The sequence below is a fragment of the Cherax quadricarinatus genome, chromosome 53 (assembly GCF_038502225.1).
Source record: "Cherax quadricarinatus isolate ZL_2023a chromosome 53, ASM3850222v1, whole genome shotgun sequence".
Classification (NCBI taxonomy): Eukaryota; Metazoa; Arthropoda; class Malacostraca; order Decapoda; family Parastacidae; genus Cherax; species Cherax quadricarinatus.
The window spans coordinates 14446094-14466613 of record NC_091344.1 but is presented as its reverse complement, the minus strand read 5'-3'; the positions used below and the strand labels follow the sequence as shown (position 1 = coordinate 14466613).

At 41.3% G+C, this 20520-nt stretch overlaps 1 protein-coding gene across 3 annotated transcripts in view; it reads left to right on the top strand.

Annotated features, from left to right (window-relative positions):
- Positions 1-12339, top strand: part of LOC128692327 (SPRY domain-containing protein 3-like) — a 138116-nt gene extending 125777 nt beyond the window's left edge. For all 3 annotated transcript variants that reach the window (XM_070096348.1, XM_070096349.1, XM_070096351.1), the window contains exons 9-10: positions 6582-6837; positions 8717-12339. In XM_070096348.1, the coding sequence (XP_069952449.1) occupies positions 6582-6837; positions 8717-8851 (391 nt within the window). In that variant the 3' untranslated portion in view covers positions 8852-12339. The remainder of the gene's footprint in view (positions 1-6581; positions 6838-8716) is intronic.
- The last annotated feature ends 8181 nt before the right edge of the window (positions 12340-20520 follow it).

The following is a 20520-nucleotide window of genomic DNA, read 5'->3' as shown; positions in this document are numbered from 1 at the left end:
GCCTTTGGGATTTTTCCCACAGGCGTGCTAGTTCCTAGGTAGGGGAAAGGGTACCGGGGTCCATCCCATTCCGTTGAGGTTCTTGGTGGTGGCGTAGTTTGCCGTGGAATCTGGATCGCCTGGGGATGTCTTGATCCCTCTCCGGTATCCCGGAGGGTGGCTTTGGGTGTCTTTCAGGCGACGGGTGTATCTCTGGAAGCCGCCTTTCAGATTCTGGGGGTGGTGGCCGAAGGAGGTATGCTTTGTGGTGGATATCTGGCCGCCCTCTCTTTTGTCCACCAAGGTAGCTCGGCAGATGTGAGGTTGCTATCCCGGATTGCTGGTTTACTGGCATGAAGGATAGGGTATGGCATGAGTTCCATGCTGCATCTGCGCTACTTGCGGTGCTGAGGGCCTCTTGGGCGCGGAGGGAGATTTCTGGCCCTTTCATTCCTCCTAAGAACTATCTCCCCCTGGTCCCCCCTTTTTTTTATTCTTTTTTTTTATTTTTATTTTCTTTCCTTCTTTTTTTTTTTTCTTAAAAACAAAAAGAAAGAAGTAACCTAACCATGGAGCGCCCGATCCATGATCCTGCTGCCCCCAGGCCCCTTATTATTACCGCACCCCATTCTGACCTCACCTCGTCTTTTGGCCACTCTTCGGATATTCCTAAGGCCCCTGTACCTCTTGCTGGTGCTGTTTTGTCACTCACTTCAGGTGCCGGGGTTTCGACTGACTCCTTCGATTTGTCTGACCTCCACTCTCCTTTGACTATGCTTCCGGCCTCTCTCTCTATGGTGCGGCAATTTTCGAATTGCCAGCCCGTCCCACGTCGGACCGACTCTGGTCCCACTTCTAAACGCCAACGACAATCTCCTGATGATGTTACTTTGTTACCTTCCCATTCTACTCGGAAAAGACCGACACATCATGCACTCCCTCTCCACACTCAGTTTCGGACCACACAATGGACTAAATTCTTTACTTTAAGACCGACTTCTTCTACCGCTTATCTTTCCGACCATAGTATTGGCAAAGCGCTCCTACGCCACGTTGGTAGAGATATTTCCTTTCATGCTCTTAAGAGTGGTACGCGCATCATCACAGCCCAGAATTCTACCCAAGCTCATGATCTTTTTCTTCTTTCACATATTGATATTATTCCTATCACTATCGAAAAACATCATTCCCTCAATTCTTGTAGTGGTACTGTTATTTTGCCCCATACCATAGTCCAACAGAATTTCCAGACATGTGGCAATGACATACTCGAACAGCTGGAACTCCAAGATCTCCCAATTCTCAAGGTAGACACTTATGTTCTTCCTTCCCGCGGGCGAAGACTTGCAATGTGGCTCGTTTAACTTTTGACAGCCGTGAACTCCCATCCTCTCTTTATGTAGCAGGACATCAGTTACAAGTTCGGAAGGTGATCCATACACCGCAACAGTGTAGGAATTGCTGGTGATTTGGCCACCCAGCAAAATATTGCAGATCTATAGCCGAATGCCCAGTCTGTGGTGCCGATGACCATTCTAATACGTCTTGCAGTCTAACTCCCTCTTGCCTTAATTGTCATGAGGCTCACCCTTCGTACTCTCGCCATTGCCAGGTCTACTTAAATGAGCGGGAAATTCGTTGCCTCAAAGAGGCAGAAGGTCTCCCTTATGCTATGGCAGTTTCTCATCTCCACCTCCAAGGGAGACTACCCCGTCCCCCCACTTCTGGGGTCCCATCTTCTGCAGCCTCCTCTGCGGTTGCTCCTCCCATAGTCACTCCTGTATCTAATTATTTTGCTGTCCTGGGCTCAGACATCCCTACTTCAACACCTCAGTCTATCCTCACTTCTTCGTGTACTCCCTCACAAACCCCGGTATCGACAAGACCTCGTACAACACCTCTTCCCAATCGTCCCTCTACTTCTCAGAGGTCCAACAAATCTCCTTTAACCCCTCCTTCCCTTCATCCACCTCCACATTTTACCTTCACGGTCTCTGTACCTGGGTCTTCCCCTTTCACTGGCTCCGTTACAAGTGTGAAGGTTCATCCTCCTCCTCGTACTGTGCCTTCCTCCCCTGTCCCCTCCCAAGTTTCTTCCTCTTCTGCCACCTCCCAGGTTTCTGCCTCTTCTGTCCCATCCCACACTTCTCCAGTTACCTCCACCCTTTCGCCCCCCCCCTACCATGATACAGTCCATTACAGTTCCGATCTTTACTCAAACTCCTCCTCCTTCCATCTCCAATATTGTCTCCCATATGACGTCTCTGAACTCCGAAACACTTGAAGCAATCTCTGAATATATTGCAGAGACCAAACCATCAATGGACACTGATCCACCCTCTGTTCCTTCTCTTTCCTCTTCTCCATCTGCGCAACTCCTTTCTTCACAGCGCACTGTTCCTTCGCTGCTTGAACGTTTTCCTTTGCCACCGCATGTGGACTTTTCTAACCCCTCTAGTCCGTAGGTACCCTTACCTGCGGACTTCAGGTATCTTTATCGTTGCCAATCATGGCCTATTTACAGTGGAATATACGCGGCCTCAGGGGTAATCGGGGTGAGCTTCAGATGTTGCTCTCCCAGTTTTCCCCTGTTGGTGTTTGCTTACAGGAACCAAAATTACACTCTGCTGTTACCTATCCCATCTCAGGCTATAATTTATTGTATTCTTCAGATCCTTTTCCTGATGAGACCTTTAATGAAAGTGCCCTTCTTCTACGCACTGATATTCCGTATCATCAGCTGTTGGTACTTCGCTGCATTACACAGCAGCCCGTATCCACTTGCATAGGTGGTATACACTCTGTTCTTTGTATCTCTCTCCTCAGGCATTATCTATCCCGGATATTGCCTTTCTTGTTTTGTCATTACTGCCACCACTTCTGTTACTTGGCGATTTTAATGCCCATCATTTCCTCTGAGGGGTCTCACTGTGATTCTTGTGGCATTCAGTTAGAGGCTTTTCTTGCTACCCACCCCCTCCATGTTTTAAATACAGGTACTCACCCATTTTGATCCTCAGACTCATACTCTCTCTTGCATCGATCTCTCAGTCTGCTCTTCCTCCGCCGCATTAGACTTCACCTGGTCTGTTCTCTCGGATTTACATGACAGCGATCATTTCCTAATCATTCTTACTTCCCCTTCATATTCACCACCTCTTCGTAACCCACGCTGGCAATTTGATCAGGCAAATTGGAACCTTTACTCACAACTAACTGTTTATAGTGAGGTTCCTTCTTTGTCCTCCATTGATGAGCTTTTACACCTCTTCTCGTCTTCCGTTTTAACTGCAGCTTCTCATTCTATACCCCAAACTTCAGGCAGGCATTCTCAGAAATGCGTGCCTTGGTGGTCTCCTGCTTGTGCTCGTGCAGTACGTTTGAAATGCGCTGCGTAGGGCAGGTGCCGGTACAATAGAACCATGGAGAGACTTCTTGATTTTAAGCAGAAGCGTGCAACCGCTCGCCGTGTCATCCGTGACGCTAAACGCACTTGCTAATGAGATTATGTCTCCACCATCACCTCTGCTTCCTCTATGAGTGCAGTCTGGAAAAAAGTAGGAAAACTGAGTGATAAATATTCTCCTGACCCGGCTCCTGTTCTGCAGGTTGCCGGTGTTGATATAGCAAACCCACTAGATGTTGCCAATGAAATTGGCAATCATCTGGTCCGTATTTCTCAGGGGCTCCATCTATGCCCCTCGTTTCTTTCCTCAAAGTCTGCCAGAGAGTTAGCACCCTTGGACTTTTCTTCTCTCAGAGAAGAACAGTATAATGTACCTTTTACAATTCAGGATCTGGAGGCAACACACTCAGCTTGTCAGTCATCGGCAGCTGGGCCAGATGACATTCATATTTGTATGCTACAACATTTACATCAGTCAGCCCTTGCAGTCCTATTACACCTTTTCAATCTTATTTGGTCACAAGGAGTTCTTCCACAGCTGTGGAAATCTGCCATTGTTCTCCCTTTCCACAAACCGGGTACTACAGGACATGAAACCTCCCACTATCATCCCATTGCTCTTACCAGTGCAGTTTGCAAAGTGATGGAACGCCTGGTAAACAGACGTTTAGTGTGGTATTTAGAGACACAACAGTCTCTCCACTCATCAATATGGCTTTCGTAAGGGCCGTTCTACCATAGACCCCTTACTACGCTTGGATACATATGTTTGTAATGCCTTTGCGAATAACCACTCAGTTATTGCCATATTTTTTGACCTTGAGAAGGCATATGACACAACTTGGAGGTATAATATTTTGGCCCAAGCCCACTCCTTAGGCCTCCAAGGCAATCTACCATCCTTCCTTAAGAACTTTTAAACTGACAGATATTTCCGTGTTCGGGTTAATAATGTGCTCTCCTCGGACTTTATCCAAGCTGAAGGTGTCCCCCAGGGATGTGTTCTGAGCACAACACTTTTTTTCTTTGCTATAAATGATTTGGCCTCTAGTCTTCCATCCAATATTTGGTCATCACTCTATGTTGATGACTTCGTTATTGCCTGTGCAGGTGCTGACTGTCACCTCATTACAGTTTCTCCAGCATGCAGTCGACCGTGTTTCCAATTGGGCCACCACACATGGGTTTAAATTTTCCAGTACCAAAACTCACCAAATTACTTTCACTAGATGCTCTGTCATCTCCGATCATCCTTTGTACCTCTATGGCTCCTGTATCCCTGAACATGATAGAGTCAGGTTTCTAGGCCTTCTCTTTGACCGTAGGTTATCCTGGAAACCTCACATTACCTCTCTGAAGGCAACTTGTCACTGCCGGCTGAACTTTCTTAAAACCCTTGCTCATCTTTCCTGGGGAGCTGATCGTCGAACTCTCCTTCGCCTACATTCCACCCTCATTTTATCGAAACTTGATTATGGTGACCAGATCTATTCAGCAGCCTCTCCTGCTATCCTCTCTAGCCTTAACCCCATTCATCACCAAGGATTACATTTATGCCTTGGTGCTTTTCGCACTTTCCCTGTTGAGAGCCTCTATGCAGAAGCGAACGTTCCATCCTTATCCGATCGCCGTGATGCCCATTGCCTTCACTACTATGTACGCTCTCATGATCTCCGCAGTCTTTCCATTTATAGAATGGTCACCAATATTAGTAGACATTCTTTATTTGTTCGCCGCCCCTGTTTGCTCCATCCCTTCTCTCTTTGCCTACATTCGCTCTTGTCTTCTCTTCAATTACCACCTTTCTATGTTCATGTAGCATCTCACTTTTCCCTACCCCCCTTGCTCGAAAGCGCAACTGTCTACGGTAGCTTCCCGCTCTCTTTTTCTTGACCACTTCCACTCTCATTCTCATGCCATTGCAGTGTACACAGATGGCTCCAAGTCTTCTAGCGGCATAGGATTCACAGCAGCGTTTCCGGACAGTGTCGTACGAGGGCATTTACTATCTTCGGCTAGTATTTTTACTGCTGAATTGTATGCCATTCAGTGTACACAGAGGGCTCCAAGTCTTCTGGCGGCATAGGATTCACAGCAGCGTTTCCGGACAGTGTCGTACGAGGGCATTTACTATCTTCGGCTAGTATTTTTACTGCTGAATTGTATGCCATTCTTTCAGCACTTACCCGTATTGCATCTATGCCTGTGTCATCATTTGTGGTTGTCTCAGACTCCCTTAGTGCTTTACAAGCTATACAGAAATTTTATACACCTCACCCCTTAGTCCTCCATATCCAACTTTGGCTACGCCGCATCTCTACCAAGCATAAAGATATTGTTTTTTGTTGGGTCCCTGGTCATGTTGATGTACAGGGTAATGAACAGGCAGACACTGCTGCACGGTCAGCAGTACATGACCTACCAGTTTCATATAGAGGTCTTCCATTTACGGACTATTTTGCTGCAATAGCTACCCACCTTCACACCCGTTGGCAACAACGTTGGTCTACTCTGCTCGGTAACAAACTTCAATCTATTAAACCAAGTATAGGTTACTGGGCGTCTTCTTATCACCAGTGTCGAGGTTGGGAGACTACTCTCTCCCGTCTTTGCATTGGCCATACTCGTCTTACTCATGGATATCTCATGGAGAGGCGCCCTGCTCCTCTCTGTGAGAATTGTCAGGTTCCATTATCTGTCAGCCACATTCTGTTAGACTGCCCACTTTATCAATGAGCATGCAGAATATACCTCCAATGTTGTCTTCGCTTCGCTGCTCTCTTTACCTTCCCTTCTCGCTGACAGACCCACCTTTCATCCGGACTCTCTCATTGACTTTTTGACAACAACTGACTTACTTCACAAACTCTGATGATACCTTCAGCCCTTTCTACCTCAATCTCTTGCTGCCCTCTACCCCCGCACTATCCCCTGCCCCGCTGTTTTCTGTAACCTACTGATCATCCCTTCCCCCTTATGCCGCCCAATACCCTCGCTTCCTTCCCTGCCCTGCAGCGCTGTAAAGCCCTTGTGGCTTAGCGCTTCTTTTTTTTTATTATAATAATAATAATAATATATTTTTTGTTCTTAAAAATGTTTTGATGCATCTTTTAACAAAGTTCACCATTACTGCTTGCAGTATCTCAAATGCATGCTTTATAAACATTAGCCAAGCAGTAATAAAAATCTTCTACAGTGAAGGTGGAAGCATGGAAGAAGAGAGTCCAGAGCCACTGGAATGTGATGATCTGTTAGAGCACTTGCTGCAGTACCAGCAAGCTGCTCTACCACCACCTCTCTCACCCCACTACCTTCATCGACACCGACACCACCACAATCATATTCTTACTACTGACTCAGAAGATGATGAGGAGGATGAAGAGGAGGAGGAGGAAGAGGAGGAAGACTCCTTACAACCATCTCATCAGCATCCTATTGGAGGAAGAGTACAGGTGGGATTTTATTTGGCATCTTTGTCAGGGATGTGCCATAATGTTTTGGCCCCTGATTTTTTCAAATTCAAAAGTTTATTTCTACATGATATATTTTTTGTACAGAATTGGGTGACACTATGCATGTAGAAAGCCTGTGATTATGAAGAGTATTTCAGGCAAGTTTAAGCCTAACTTAAGACTAAAAGGGCAATAGTCATTATACATATAGTATAAGTTACTAAATGCTGTAAAAAGTTTTATGAGAATAGTGAGGCTCAAGTTAGGGTGTGTAGGAGACAGAGAGGTTACTTCCCAGTTAAAGTAGGTCTTAGACAGGGATGTGTAATGTCACCATGGTTGTTTAATATATTTATAGATGGGGTTGTAAAAGGAGTAAATGCTAGGGTGTTGGGGAGAGGGGTGGGATTAAATTATGGGGAATCAGATATCAAATGGAAATTGACACAGTTACTTTTTGCTGATGATACTGTGCTTTTGGGGGATTCTAAAGAAAAGTTGCAAAGGTTAGTAGATGAATTTGGGAGGGCATGTAAAGGTAGAAAATTTAAAATGAACATAGATAAGAGTAAGGTGATGAGGGTATCAAATGATTTAGATAAAGAAAAATTGGATATCACATTGGAGGGAGGGAGTGTGGAAGAAGTAAATGTTTTCAGATATTTGGGAGTTGACTTGTCAGCGGATGGGTTTATGGAGAATGAGGTTAACCATAGAATTGACAAAGGAAAGAAGGTGAGTGGTGCATTGAAGTATCTGTGGGGACAAAGAACATTATCCATGGAGGCAAAGAAGGGAATGTATGAGAGTAGAGTGATACCAACATTCTTATATGGGTGTGAGGCATGGGTTGTACATGCTGCACCCCTCAGGGAAGGTTCCTTGATGTTGGTGAGGGGCTCTTGATTTAGGGAATTGGATCTGTGCTCCAGTTCCCCGAATTAAGCCTGAATGCCTTCCACATCCCCCTCCCCAAGCGCTGTATAATCCTACGGGTTTAGCACTTCCCCTTGATTATAATAATAATAATGTACATGCTGCAGTGAGGAGGAAGCTGGAGGCCCTTCTCAATATGCCTTCCTGTATAAAACGAGCACCTTCCTTTCCACATTGCATCATATCCTAATCTTTTCAGTGTCTTTGGTACATACTGCCTTACTAAAGTATGAACCCTATATTTAACTTTCTTAACTGGTATAGAGAAGACATAAAGATAGGGGACTTCACCAAAAAGTTGTAGAACAAGACAGGTGAGGTCAATGAGGCCAGTACATGATCAAGTTACACCAATTCTTTCAACAAACCAGCTGTATCCCACTGAATCAGGGTGGCCCAAAAAGAAAAGAAAAGTTTCTCTTTTTTAACTTGAGTAATGTATACAAGAGAAAGGGTTACTATCTCCTTCCTCCCGGCATTTTAGTCGCCTCTTACGACACACATAGCTTATAGAGGAAGAATTCTGTTCCTCTTCCCCATGGAGATAAGTGGAAATAAACAAGAACAAGAACTAGTAACAAAATAGAAGAAAACCCAAAGAGATGTGTATATATATGCTTGTACATGTATGTGTAGTGTGACCTAAGTGTAAGTAGAAGCAGCAACACATAATTGAAATCTTGCATGTTTACGAGAAAGAGGAAAGACACCAGCAATCCTACCATCATGTAAAACAATTACAGGTTTCTGTTTTACACTCACTGGCAGGACAGTAGTACCTCCCTGGGCTGTTGCTGCCTACCAAGCTACTACCTAGGGCACTAGTTATTAATTTGTATAAAAAATTATCTTGAAGTGGACTTAAAATGCTTAATAAAGATTTTATACAAAACATTTAATTACTATGTTATGTTGAAATGGCTTATCTTTAAATATTTTGCAGGTGTTCTTTACACGAAATGGACAGATGATTGGCCGAAGAGAAATTGCACTGCCAAAAGGTGGCTTTTTTCCAAGCATCAGCATGGGTAGCATAAATGAACGAGTCAGAGTTGACCTGCGTCCATTGACTGGCTAGAGACTATGTTAAAACTTAACTTTTTTTGTAAATCAGCCTTTTTAATAAACTGCAGCATCATTTAGTAGTGCAGTAGCATTAATTTATGTTATTAATAATAGATATGCACAAAATGATAATAATTACAGTATACTGTAACTACATACTTATGGAAGAGAATAATTTATGATTTTTTCATTGATGAAGAATTATGTATTTATGTATAGTAGTTGTTTTTTATTAATCTTGTTCTGTACGATGCTGCACTCTCTATTTATGAACAGACTGTTCTTACACTTTCATTGTAACTTGGCTGTTTACTTTGCGGGTGAGTTTGCTCTGTCAGCCAACTCGTAAAATCAGTTACAGTACTACTGAGGTGAAATTATTATTTTGGTACGAATGCAATATTTTGAAGTACTCTGTCACTTCGTTCTTTAAGATAATGATATTTCTCAAAAAAATTTCTTTGTAATACTGTATTTTAAAAAATGATACCTGACTATTTGTAATAAAATACAATTTGTGAAACTACAAATTTTGAAATGAGGCTTTGACAATAATTGGTAATCATGGTACTTCCATAGTTTCAAAGGGAACTGCAATGTAAGTATCTGTATATGCTCTATATTAGACACCACTTTACCATACCACACTGTTCTGTTAAGTGTGAAAACATTTTGATAATAGAAATATAGAAGTGAATATGTGAGTGAACCCTCACTGTGTACAGCATATTGGTTCATGATAATCAATTAGGGATGCAATTTTTCCTTTTTTTTTTTTTTTATTTAGAATGTAAGGGGTATCTCATGTGAATTATGCAAATCTGGTGAGAAATTAATGACAGGGGTTAAGCCCTGGAGTTCTTAGAACTCTTGCTGCATCACTCATTTGCCCATATGCACCCTACAAAAAAAAATTCCAGCAAGAAAAAAAATGCCTCATGGTCAATCTAATTATCAGTCTACATCTTCAGTGTCTTTTATAGGGAAGACCTTCAGGCTGCCCCTATTTCAAACATTCCTTTTAAGCATGCACTCTCCTATACTGTATTCCCTTATAGGACATTTTTCATATGTACTCTTATTTTCTCCTTGCAAGTTAGCAGTTGCCTGCACATTAACCCCCTGTACAATAATGCTCTAACTTACGACATCCCAACATATACTATTTTGTGTTTGTGATGTTGGTACTTTAAAATCAATTACTGTAATTACTTATGAACTACGACATTTACAATTTTCTGAAAAATTAATTATAAATAATGTTTTTTCTTGGTTAGTGTTTTGCCAAATGCATTTATACTTTGTATACAAGGTGCCATCAAAAAGTTCCTGGACTACCGCAAAAAAAATAGGCTCTTCTAATCACTTGGGTTTAGCGCTTAGTTATGGTTATAATATTTTTTTTTTTTTTTTTTTAACAAGTTGGCCATCTCCCACTGAGGCAGGGTGACCCAAAAAGAAAGAAAATCCCCCCAAAAGAAAATATTTTCATCATCATTCAACACTTTCACCTCACATATAATCATTGTTTTTGCAGAGGTGCTCAGAATACAACAGTTTAGAAGCAAATAAGTATAACGATACACAACATATCCCTCCAAACTGCCAATATTAATAATAATATTAATAATAATATTAATATTAATAAATTAATAATAATAATAATAATAATAATAATAATTGTCAAAGTGGGAAGTCTGAATGTGCGTGGATGTTGTGCAGATGATAAGAAAGAGATGATTGTGGATGTTATGAATGAGAAGAAGCTGGATGTCCTGGCTTTAAGTGAAACAAAGCTGAAGGGGGTGGGAGAGTTTCAGTGGAGAGGAATAAATGGGATTAGGTCAGGGGTTTCAAATAGAGTTAGAGCTAAAGAAGGAGTAGCAATAATGTTGAAGGATAAGCTATGGCAGGAAAAGAGGGACTATAAATGTATTAATTCAAGGATTATGTGGAGTAAAATAAAGATTGGATGTGAAAAGTGGGTTATAATAAGCGTGTATGCACCTGGAGAAGAGAGAAGTGTAGAGGAGAGAGAGAGATTTTGGGAAATGTTGAGTGAATGCGTGGGGAGTTTTGAATCAAGTGTGAGAGTAATGGTGGTTGGGGATTTCAATGCTAAAGTGGGTAAAAATGTTATGGAGGGAGTAGTAGGTAAATTTGGGGTGCCAGGGGTAAATGTAAATGGGGAGCCTTTAATTGAGCTATGTGTAGAAAGAAATTTGGTAATAAGTAATACATATTTTATGAAAAAGAGGATAAATAAATATACAAGGTATGATGTAGCACGTAATGAAAGTAGTTTATTAGATTATGTATTGGTGGATAAAAGGTTGATGGGTAGGCTCCAGGATGTACATGTTTATAGAGGGGCAACTGATATATCGGATCATTATTTAGTTGTAGCTACAGTTAGAGTAAGAGGTAGATGGGAAAAGAGGAAGGTGGCAACAACAAGTAAGAGGGAGGTGAAAGTGTATAAACTAAGGGAGGAGGAAGTTCGGGTGAGATATAAGCGACTATTGGCAGAAAGGTGGGCTAGTGCAAAGATGAGTAGTGGGGGGGTTGAAGAGGGTTGGAATAGTTTTAAAAATGCAGTATTAGAATGTGGGGCAGAAGTTTGTGGTTATAGGAGGGTGGGGGCAGGAGGAAAGAGGAGTGATTGGTGGAATGATGAAGTAAAGGGTGTGATAAAAGAGAAAAAGGTAGCTTATGAGAGGTTTTTACAAAGCAGAAGTGTTATAAGAAGAGCAGAGTATATGGAGAGTAAAAGAAAGGTAAAGAGAGTGGTGAGAGAGTGCAAAAGGAGAGCAGATGATAGAGTGGGAGAGGCACTGTCAAGAAATTTTAATGAAAATAAGAAAAAATTTTGGAGTGAGTTAAACAAGTTAAGAAAGCCTAGGGAAAATATGGATTTGTCAGTTAAAAACAGAGTAGGGGAGTTAGTAGATGGGGAGATGGAGGTATTGGGTAGATGGCGAGAATATTTTGAGGAACTTTTAAATGTTAAGGAAGAAACAGAGGCAGTAATTTCATGCACTGGTCAGGGAGGTATACCATCTTTTAGGAGTGAAGAAGAGCAGAATGTAAGTGTGGGGGAGGTACGTGAGGCATTACGTAAAATGAAAGGGGGTAAAGCAGCTGGAACTGATGGGATCATGACAGAAATGTTAAAAGCAGGGGGGGATATAGTGTTGGAGTGGTTGGTACTTTTGTTTAATAAATGTATGAAAGAGGGGAAGGTACCTAGGGATTGGCAGAGAGCATGTATAGTCCCTTTATATAAAGGGAAAGGGGACAAAAGAGACTGTAAAAATTATAGAGGAATAAGCTTACTGAGTATACCAGGAAAAGTGTACGGTAGGGTTATAATTGAAAGAATTAGAGGTAAGACAGAATGTAGGATTGCGGATGAGCAAGGAGGTTTTAGAGTGGGTAGGGGATGTGTAGATCAGGTGTTTACATTGAAGCATATATGTGAACAGTATTTAGATAAAGATAGGGAAGTTTTTATTGCATTTATGGATTTAGAAAAGGCATATGATAGAGTGGATAGAGGAGCAATGTGGCAGATGTTGCAAGTATATGGAATAGGTGGTAAGTTATTAAATGCTGTAAAGAGTTTTTATGAGGATAGTGAGGCTCAGGTTAGGGTGTGTAGAAGAGAGGGAGACTACTTCCCGGTAAAAGTAGGTCTTAGACAGGGATGTGTAATGTCACCATGGTTGTTTAATATATTTATAGATGGGGTTGTAAAGGAAGTAAATGCTAGGGTGTTTGGGAGAGGGGTGGGATTAAATTATGGGGAATCAAATTCAAAATGGGAATTGACACAGTTACTTTTTGCTGATGATACTGTGCTTATGGGAGATTCTAAAGAAAAATTGCAAAGGTTAGTGGATGAGTTTGGGAATGTGTGTAAAGGTAGAAAGTTGAAAGTGAACATAGAAAAGAGTAAGGTGATGAGGGTGTCAAATGATTTAGATAAAGAAAAATTGGATATCAAATTGGGGAGGAGGAGTATGGAAGAAGTGAATGTTTTCAGATACTTGGGAGTTGACGTGTCGGCGGATGGATTTATGAAGGATGAGGTTAATCATAGAATTGACGAGGGAAAAAAGGTGAGTGGTGCGTTGAGGTATATGTGGAGTCAAAAAACGTTATCTATGGAGGCAAAGAAGGGAATGTATGAAAGTATAGTAGTACCAACACTCTTATATGGGTGTGAAGCTTGGGTGGTAAATGCAGCAGCGAGGAGACGGTTGGAGGCAGTGGAGATGTCCTGTTTAAGGGCAATGTGTGGTGTAAATATTATGCAGAAAATTCGGAGTGTGGAAATTAGGAGAAGGTGTGGAGTTAATAAAAGTATTAGTCAGAGGGCAGAAGAGGGGTTGTTGAGGTGGTTTGGTCATTTAGAGAGAATGGATCAAAGTAGAATGACATGGAAAGCATATAAATCTATAGGGGAAGGAAGGAGGGGTAGGGGTCGTCCTCGAAAGGGTTGGAGAGAGGGGGTAAAGGAGGTTTTGTGGGTAAGGGGCTTGGACTTCCAGCAAGCGTGCGTGAGCGTGTTAGATAGGAGTGAATGGAGACGAATGGTACTTGGGACCTGACGATCTGTTGGAGTGTGAGCAGGGTAATATTTAGTGAAGGGATTCAGGGAAACCGGTTATTTTCATATAGTCGGACTTGAGTCCTGGAAATGGGAAGTACAATGCCTGCACTTTAAAGGAGTGGTTTGGGATATTGGCAGTTTGGAGGGATATGTTGTGTATCTTTATACGTATATGCTTCTAAGCTGTTGTATTCTGGGCACCTCTGCAAAAGCAGTGATAATGTGTGAGTGTGGTGAAAGTGTTGAATGATGATGAAAGTATTTTCTTTTTGGGGATTTTCTTTCTTTTTTGGGTCACCCTGCCTCGGTGGGAGACGGCCGACTTGTTGAAAAAAAAAAAAAAAAAAAAAATAATAATAATAATAATAATTATTTAATCACTTAGTTGAAGTTGTCTCCCTGGATGTATTCTCCTTGGGAGGCTATACACTGATCTCAGCACCTCTGTTACTTCTCAAAACATTTCTGGACCTCCTTCTTTCATAATAGCACCTATCAGGGCCAGCAGCCTGCTTGAATCTCCTCTACATCATTAAAACACCACCCCTTGAATGCTATTTTTTATTTATGGGAAAAAAAAGAAAGTCATGGGGGACTAGATCTGATAAGTGGGGAGAGTAGGGGATGACTGTCCTGTTGTTTTTAGCCAGAAAATGCTGGAGAGACAGTGTCAGATAAGCATGGGCATTGTCATGCTGAATGAGCCAATTGTTAGATGCTCACAACACCAGAAATTTTATCTTCACATCTTTCCTTAACCCTTAAACGGTTCCAAACGTATATATACGTTTTATTTTTCCTGCCTTCAAATTTGGAACGATTGGCCTGAGATGCCTTGTCAGCATAGAATGGGTCCTAACACTCAGTGTGCGGTATTAAAGAAATCTGGGACCACTTAGTACCTTGTGGGAGCGCCAGTTAAATTGAGCGCCAGCTAGAGCAAACAGTGCGGCAAACACCAAGGATTCAATGATGTAATGTCATATTAACACTCCTCTTTTAAGAGGAAAGTGATGTTAACCCCAAGTTTAGGGTCTGTCTATCTCTGTCTATCTCTCTATCTTCCTCTATTTATCTGTCTATCTCTGTCTCTGTCTACCTCTGTCTCTGTCTATCTGTCTTTGTCTCTGTATCTCTTTCAATCTGTCTCTCTTTCTGTCTGTCTATCTCTGCCTCACAGGTGGCTCTGGTGGCCTGGTGGTTAACGCTCTCGCTTCACACGGCGAGGGCCTGGGTTCGATTCCCAGCCAGAGTAGAAACATTGGACGTGTTTCTTTCAACCTGTTGTCTATGTTCCCCATCAGTAAAATGGTAAAATGGGTACCTGGGTGTTAGTCGACTGGTGTGGGTCGCATCCTGGGACACTGACCTAAGGAGGCCTGGTCACAGACCGGGCCGCGGGGGCGTTGACCCCCGGAACTCTCTGTAGGTATCTCCAGGTACACATAAATACAAGTATACATAGTGTAAATTACCTAGGATAACCCAAAAAATCCAAAGTACTCTACTCTGCTTGAAGATGTGAGTAAACGTGATGACCAGTCTTGTGGCTCTCTCTGAGACAGAGAGCTAGACAGATAGATAGACAGGGAGTGTGACAGACAGATAGACATGTTTATGTACCAGCAAAAACAAAGTGAGGGCCATGCTCATCAAATATCACCTCTAATCTTTTCTTATCAGCTGCACCCTCCTGTATGCTCATCAAAGATCAGCTCTTATCAGTTGTTATCTCATCATGTCACTGTCAGGGGTGGACTTTGTTTTTCATGCTTCAAGGGAACTTATTATTACCTATTATTCTCCCTCCTCCTCCTCCTCCTCCTCCTCCTCCTCCTCCTCCTCCTCCTCCTCCTCCTCCTCCTCCTCCTCCTCCTCCTCCTCCTCCTCCTCCTCCTCCTCCTCCTCCTCCTCCTCCTCCTCCTCCTCCTCCTCCTCCTCCTACTCCTCCTCCTCCTTCTCCTCCTCCTTCTCCTCCCCCTTCTCCTCCTCCTCCTCCTCCTCCTCCTCCTCCTCCTCCTCCTCCTCCTCCTCCTCCTCCTCCTCCTCCTCCTCCTCCTCGTCCTCGTCCTCGTCCTCGTCCTCGTCCTCGTCCTCCTCCTCCTCGTCCTCCTCGTCCTCCTCCTCCTCTTCCTCCTCCTCCCCTCCTCCTCCTCCTCCTCCTCCTCCTCCACCTCCTCCTCCTTCTTCTCCTCCCCCTCCTCGTCCTCCTCGTCCTCCTCTTCCTCCTCGTCCTCCTCCTCCTCATCCTCCTCGTCCTCCTACTCCTCATCATCCTCCTCCTCCTCCTCCTCCTCCTCCTCCTCCTCCTCCTCCTCCTCCTCTTCCTCCTCCTTCTCCTCCTCCTCCTCCTCCTTCTCCTCCTCCTCCTCCTCCTCCTCCTCCTCCTCCTCCTCCTCCTCCTCCTCCTCCTCCTCCTCCTCCTCCTCCTCCTCCTCCTCCTCCTCCTCCTCCTCCTCCTCTACCAAAACATTGCTTTGACATATAAATACTTTGTATATATTCCAAGACAATAGTAAATGGCTAAGGCAGGTGTAAATGTCCACCTATCAGTGTGTTTGTGACAATTTCAGTACCTAATACAAGTGTCAGAACAAAGATTGGTCATAAAATGACAAGAACTACTACAAATTGTAATTATCAGAACATAAAAATTACATAAAATAATATGAAAAATAGAAAAAAAGGTATATCGACAACACTTCTGCAAGCGGCAGGACTTGATGTTGCTGTCACATGAGCATCCAGTGCCAACTTCTTGGCCTCATATCTCGGTAAGTACTGACCCTAGTTTTTTTTTATTCTAAAATATGTCTAAAAATGTTTTTTATATATATATATATTTTTTTTTTTTTTTTTTTTTTTTTTTTTTTTTTTTTTCAAAATATTCAGGGCGCTGTACGAGTGAACGTATATATACGTTTGGACCGTTTAAGGGTTAAATGTCTCAGAACCTTGATGTATAAATTTTGGTTAACTGTCTTCCCTACTGGACCAAATTACTGATGAATAATTCCCATTGTCCCAAAAAAAAAAAAATGATCATGCTCTTGACTTGGCATTCCTTATTTTTTGGCTTAAATGAGTTAAAGCTTTTCCATTGTGAAGATTTTTGCTTGTGCCAACAGTATTTCTTGGGTAGCATCTTGGTCTTTGGGTCATAGCCATAGATCCAAGTTTTGTTGCCAGTAATGACCTCAAAAATAATATCCGAGTCATACTCAACTTGTTTTTTAAGGCAATTAAATTGGCAATTTCTTTATTTTAGATCAACCAGGCTGTAATGGATATGTGAGGCAGCGGGCCTCCAGCAGCAACAGCCTGGTTGACCAGGCAAGCAGCAGACGAGCCTGGCCCATGACCGGGCTCGGAGAGTAGATAAACTCTCGAAACTCATCAAAGGTTTAAGGTATGTGAAATTGGCCAAATTACCAATTTCTTATCACTTTATTGGGTAATTTAAATAGTTAAATAAGTGGTTTCTTCTACTCAATGAATAGAATGGAAGACATGCTAGTGAAATAGCTAAGAGTTTGGTCAACTGGAACAGTCACTGAAATTGGCCTAAAATAGGACTCAGTGTGGTGGGAAATCACCAATGCGTAAATATCAAGACTGTCAACTTTGTGAAAGCATAATTCCAGAAATTTTCCAGCAAATTTTGTACTTTTGGTGTCATTACCTTTAGAAAGATTCTCTATCATGCACATTTTTTTTTTTTTTTTTTAAATTCTTGGACCCTGAGAGCAATTCTTAGATCAGGGTTAACCTCACCGGAATGACCAACCACACTGACACTTGCCACATTACTTCACAAAGGAGTGTACTGCACAACATGAACTATGCCACCACTACCCAGAAAGCACTCGAAAACTCAAGTCCGAGGAACATTTTGATAACACCTCATTTGTTCGTTTTATGCAAGTATAGAGAGCTCACATTTGTTTGGTAAAGATTGACTAAAAACTGTAAGTATAATAATTACAATTTTCTTCTTCTTCTTTCAACACACCGGCCGTATCCCACCGAGGCGGGGTGGCTCAAAAGGAAAAACGAAAGTTTCTCCTTTTACATTTAGTAATATATACAGGAGAAGAGGTTACTAGCTCCTTGCTCCCGGCATTTTAGTCGCCTCTTACAACACGCATGGCTTACGGAGGAAGAATTCTGTTCCACTTCCCCATGGAGGTAAGAGGAAATAAACAAGAACAAGAACTAGAAAGAAAATAGAAGAAAACCCAAAGGGGTGTGTATATATATGCTTGTACATGTATGTGTAGTGTGACCTAAGTGTAAGTAGAAGTAGCAAGACATACCTGAAATCTTGCATGTGTATGAGACAGATAAAAAAAAAGACACCAGCAATCTTACCATCGTGTAAAACAATTACAGGCTTCAGTTTTACACTCACTTGGCAGGACGGTAGTACCTCCCTGGGCGGTTGCTGTCTACCAACCTACTACCTAGAAATTACAATTTTTTAAAAGATAAATTATACATGGGCAGTTAAGACCCATAACTCCGCTAATATTCCATAATTTCTGATGTAATGCTATCCCCACTCAACTTCGAAGAAGCCATTGATAGCATACCCATGCACCCTACCCCAGGTCATGACTCATGGAACTCCATATTCATCAGGAATTGCAAGAAACCCCTATCAAGCCCTAAATATTCTGTGGAGAAGGAGTCTGGTGTGAATATTATACAGAGAATTCATAGCCTGGAGATTAGAAGGAAGTGTGAGCATTACTAAAAGTATTATCCAGAGAGCTGAGGAGGGGTTATTGAGGTGGTTTGGACATTTAGAAAACATGCAACAAAATAGGAAGCATATGTGAGCATATTAGATATGAATGAGTGGAGGCAAGTGGTTTTTATGACTTGAAATGCTGTTGAAGTATGAGCAAGGTAACATTTATGAATTAATTCAGAGAAACCGGTTGGCCAGACTCGAGTCCTGGAGGTGGGAAATACAATGCCTGCACTCGGGAGGAGGGGTGGGGATATTTGCAGTTTTGAACTGTAGTATTGATGTGCCTCTGGCAAGACAGTGATATAGTGAGTGATGATAAAAGTGTTTCTTCTTTTTCTGGCCACCCTACCTTGGTGGGAGATGGTCGGTGTGTTAAAAAAATACAAAAGGAGCCTGGACACAACAGTCATCCCACAATTATTAAAAGTATTGATATAACCCCACTACAAAGGTGGGAGTAAAGCAATCACAGGATTAGTCTGCCTGAAATGCTCATACATGCTAGTGGCTTTATTTGTGTTTAACAATATGTTATCACATGTAAACTACACATTGTATACTAGGCAACGAAATTAAATTTGTATTATTTATATATTTTAATATATAGACTGATAGTGCAATAGCCCCTGTTATCAAAACCCTTGAAAGTTTTAAGAAGTAGAATTTAAAGAAAATGTGAACAAGTTAGAATGAGTTATAAAAAATGAGATAGGAAATTACTTTCTGAACTAAAAAATATCATCTACGATGATAGACTGAAAATGTTATACACAACCTTGTTGGTTAATAGAAGCAAATCAGGAAACATAATGTTATATAGGGTTATAAATGAATGGAAAAATAGTTAATGAAGATAAGGCCAGCAACAGTGAGAACAAGAGGTCATAGTTATAAAGTTAGAAAGAAGAGGTGCCGACAATACTAGACAATTTTTCAAAAATGTTTGTTAGAACAATGTAATGTAGAAAGTGTTAGTTACAGGAAGTTTTAAAAAACAAAATAGATGACATAATATACTGAATACAGAACTCCACAAACACATTAGGTACAAATACAGAAAACCCTTACTGTAACAGACCCTACTTTCACAGACCTTGATTTAAGGGGCTTCAGTGGAAGAAAATCCACTGATTCAGAGCCAATGGACAAAGTGCATTGGTTAATTAAGCACTGACTATTTTTGTTATGATCACAACAAAATAATCTCATTTTTGTTTACAGCAATCACTGTTATTAGTCATCTGTTGCCCCTATTAGTCAGGTAAATTGAGGGTTTGCTGTATTTAATTGTGTTTTGCACTTTCCATAAATACATATTGTATAATAATTCACAAAAGATCCAAGAGGAAGTATAAGTACATCAGTCACTGGAAACAATTAAAACTATGTAACAAACATTGAGAATAGAACACTACTACAGAATGTGGTACATAATGTCTCCCATTTTTCAGTTTTTAATATACTGTACTGTCATCATCTTGTTGATGAATAACCCTAAAGTCTGCATTATTCTCTTGCCTCCATGATAAGACCAAATTATCTGGGTTGTACTATATAAAATTTTTAAGTTTCCAATCAGTCTGCACTGACTTTTTGTATATAATTAGGGCCTCATGTTCTATATGTTCATGGTATAGAGTAACCTTTAACTAACTTTTGTGTCCTTTTATGAGTGAGCAGAGGTATTTGTTTTGTATACAATATTTTATTATGGCATTAATTTGTTGATAAATTTTCACTATTAGTGCAATAATAACTGCTCAGAGGCATAACTGAGCCACCTTCAGAAAAAATTAGTTTCATCCAATTTATTTGGAATATGCATATCACTACTGCACATCATTTCAACAATTTTAGCACATTACTAGCTCCTCATCAATCTCGTTCAAAAAGTCTACAATTCATTTTGTAAATAAAATTATGTAAGTACCCCTCAATTTTTTTTTTTTTTTTGTGGGTTTACTTTATGCGAGTTTACTATTATTCTGTGTCCTATTTCTGTTGATAAATCTCTAAAAAAAAATATAGTTTATTTTGTGATATGCATTCATTACTTGTTATTGGTACAGTTTGTTAAACATATTGAGGAGTCCTTTTTTGGGAATTATGTATATGTTTTTGACCTAATTGAGCTTACTACATCTTCCATGCTCCTGGAATGAAGGTACAGCTTAGAATGTGGGACATCTGTATATATTTTCTTATGAAGATTGAGACACTTATGCAACATATGGGAACCTTTATTCAGGAAACGTTTCGCCACACAGTGGCTTCATCAGTCCAATCCAAAATAGAACGTGTAAGGAGAGGA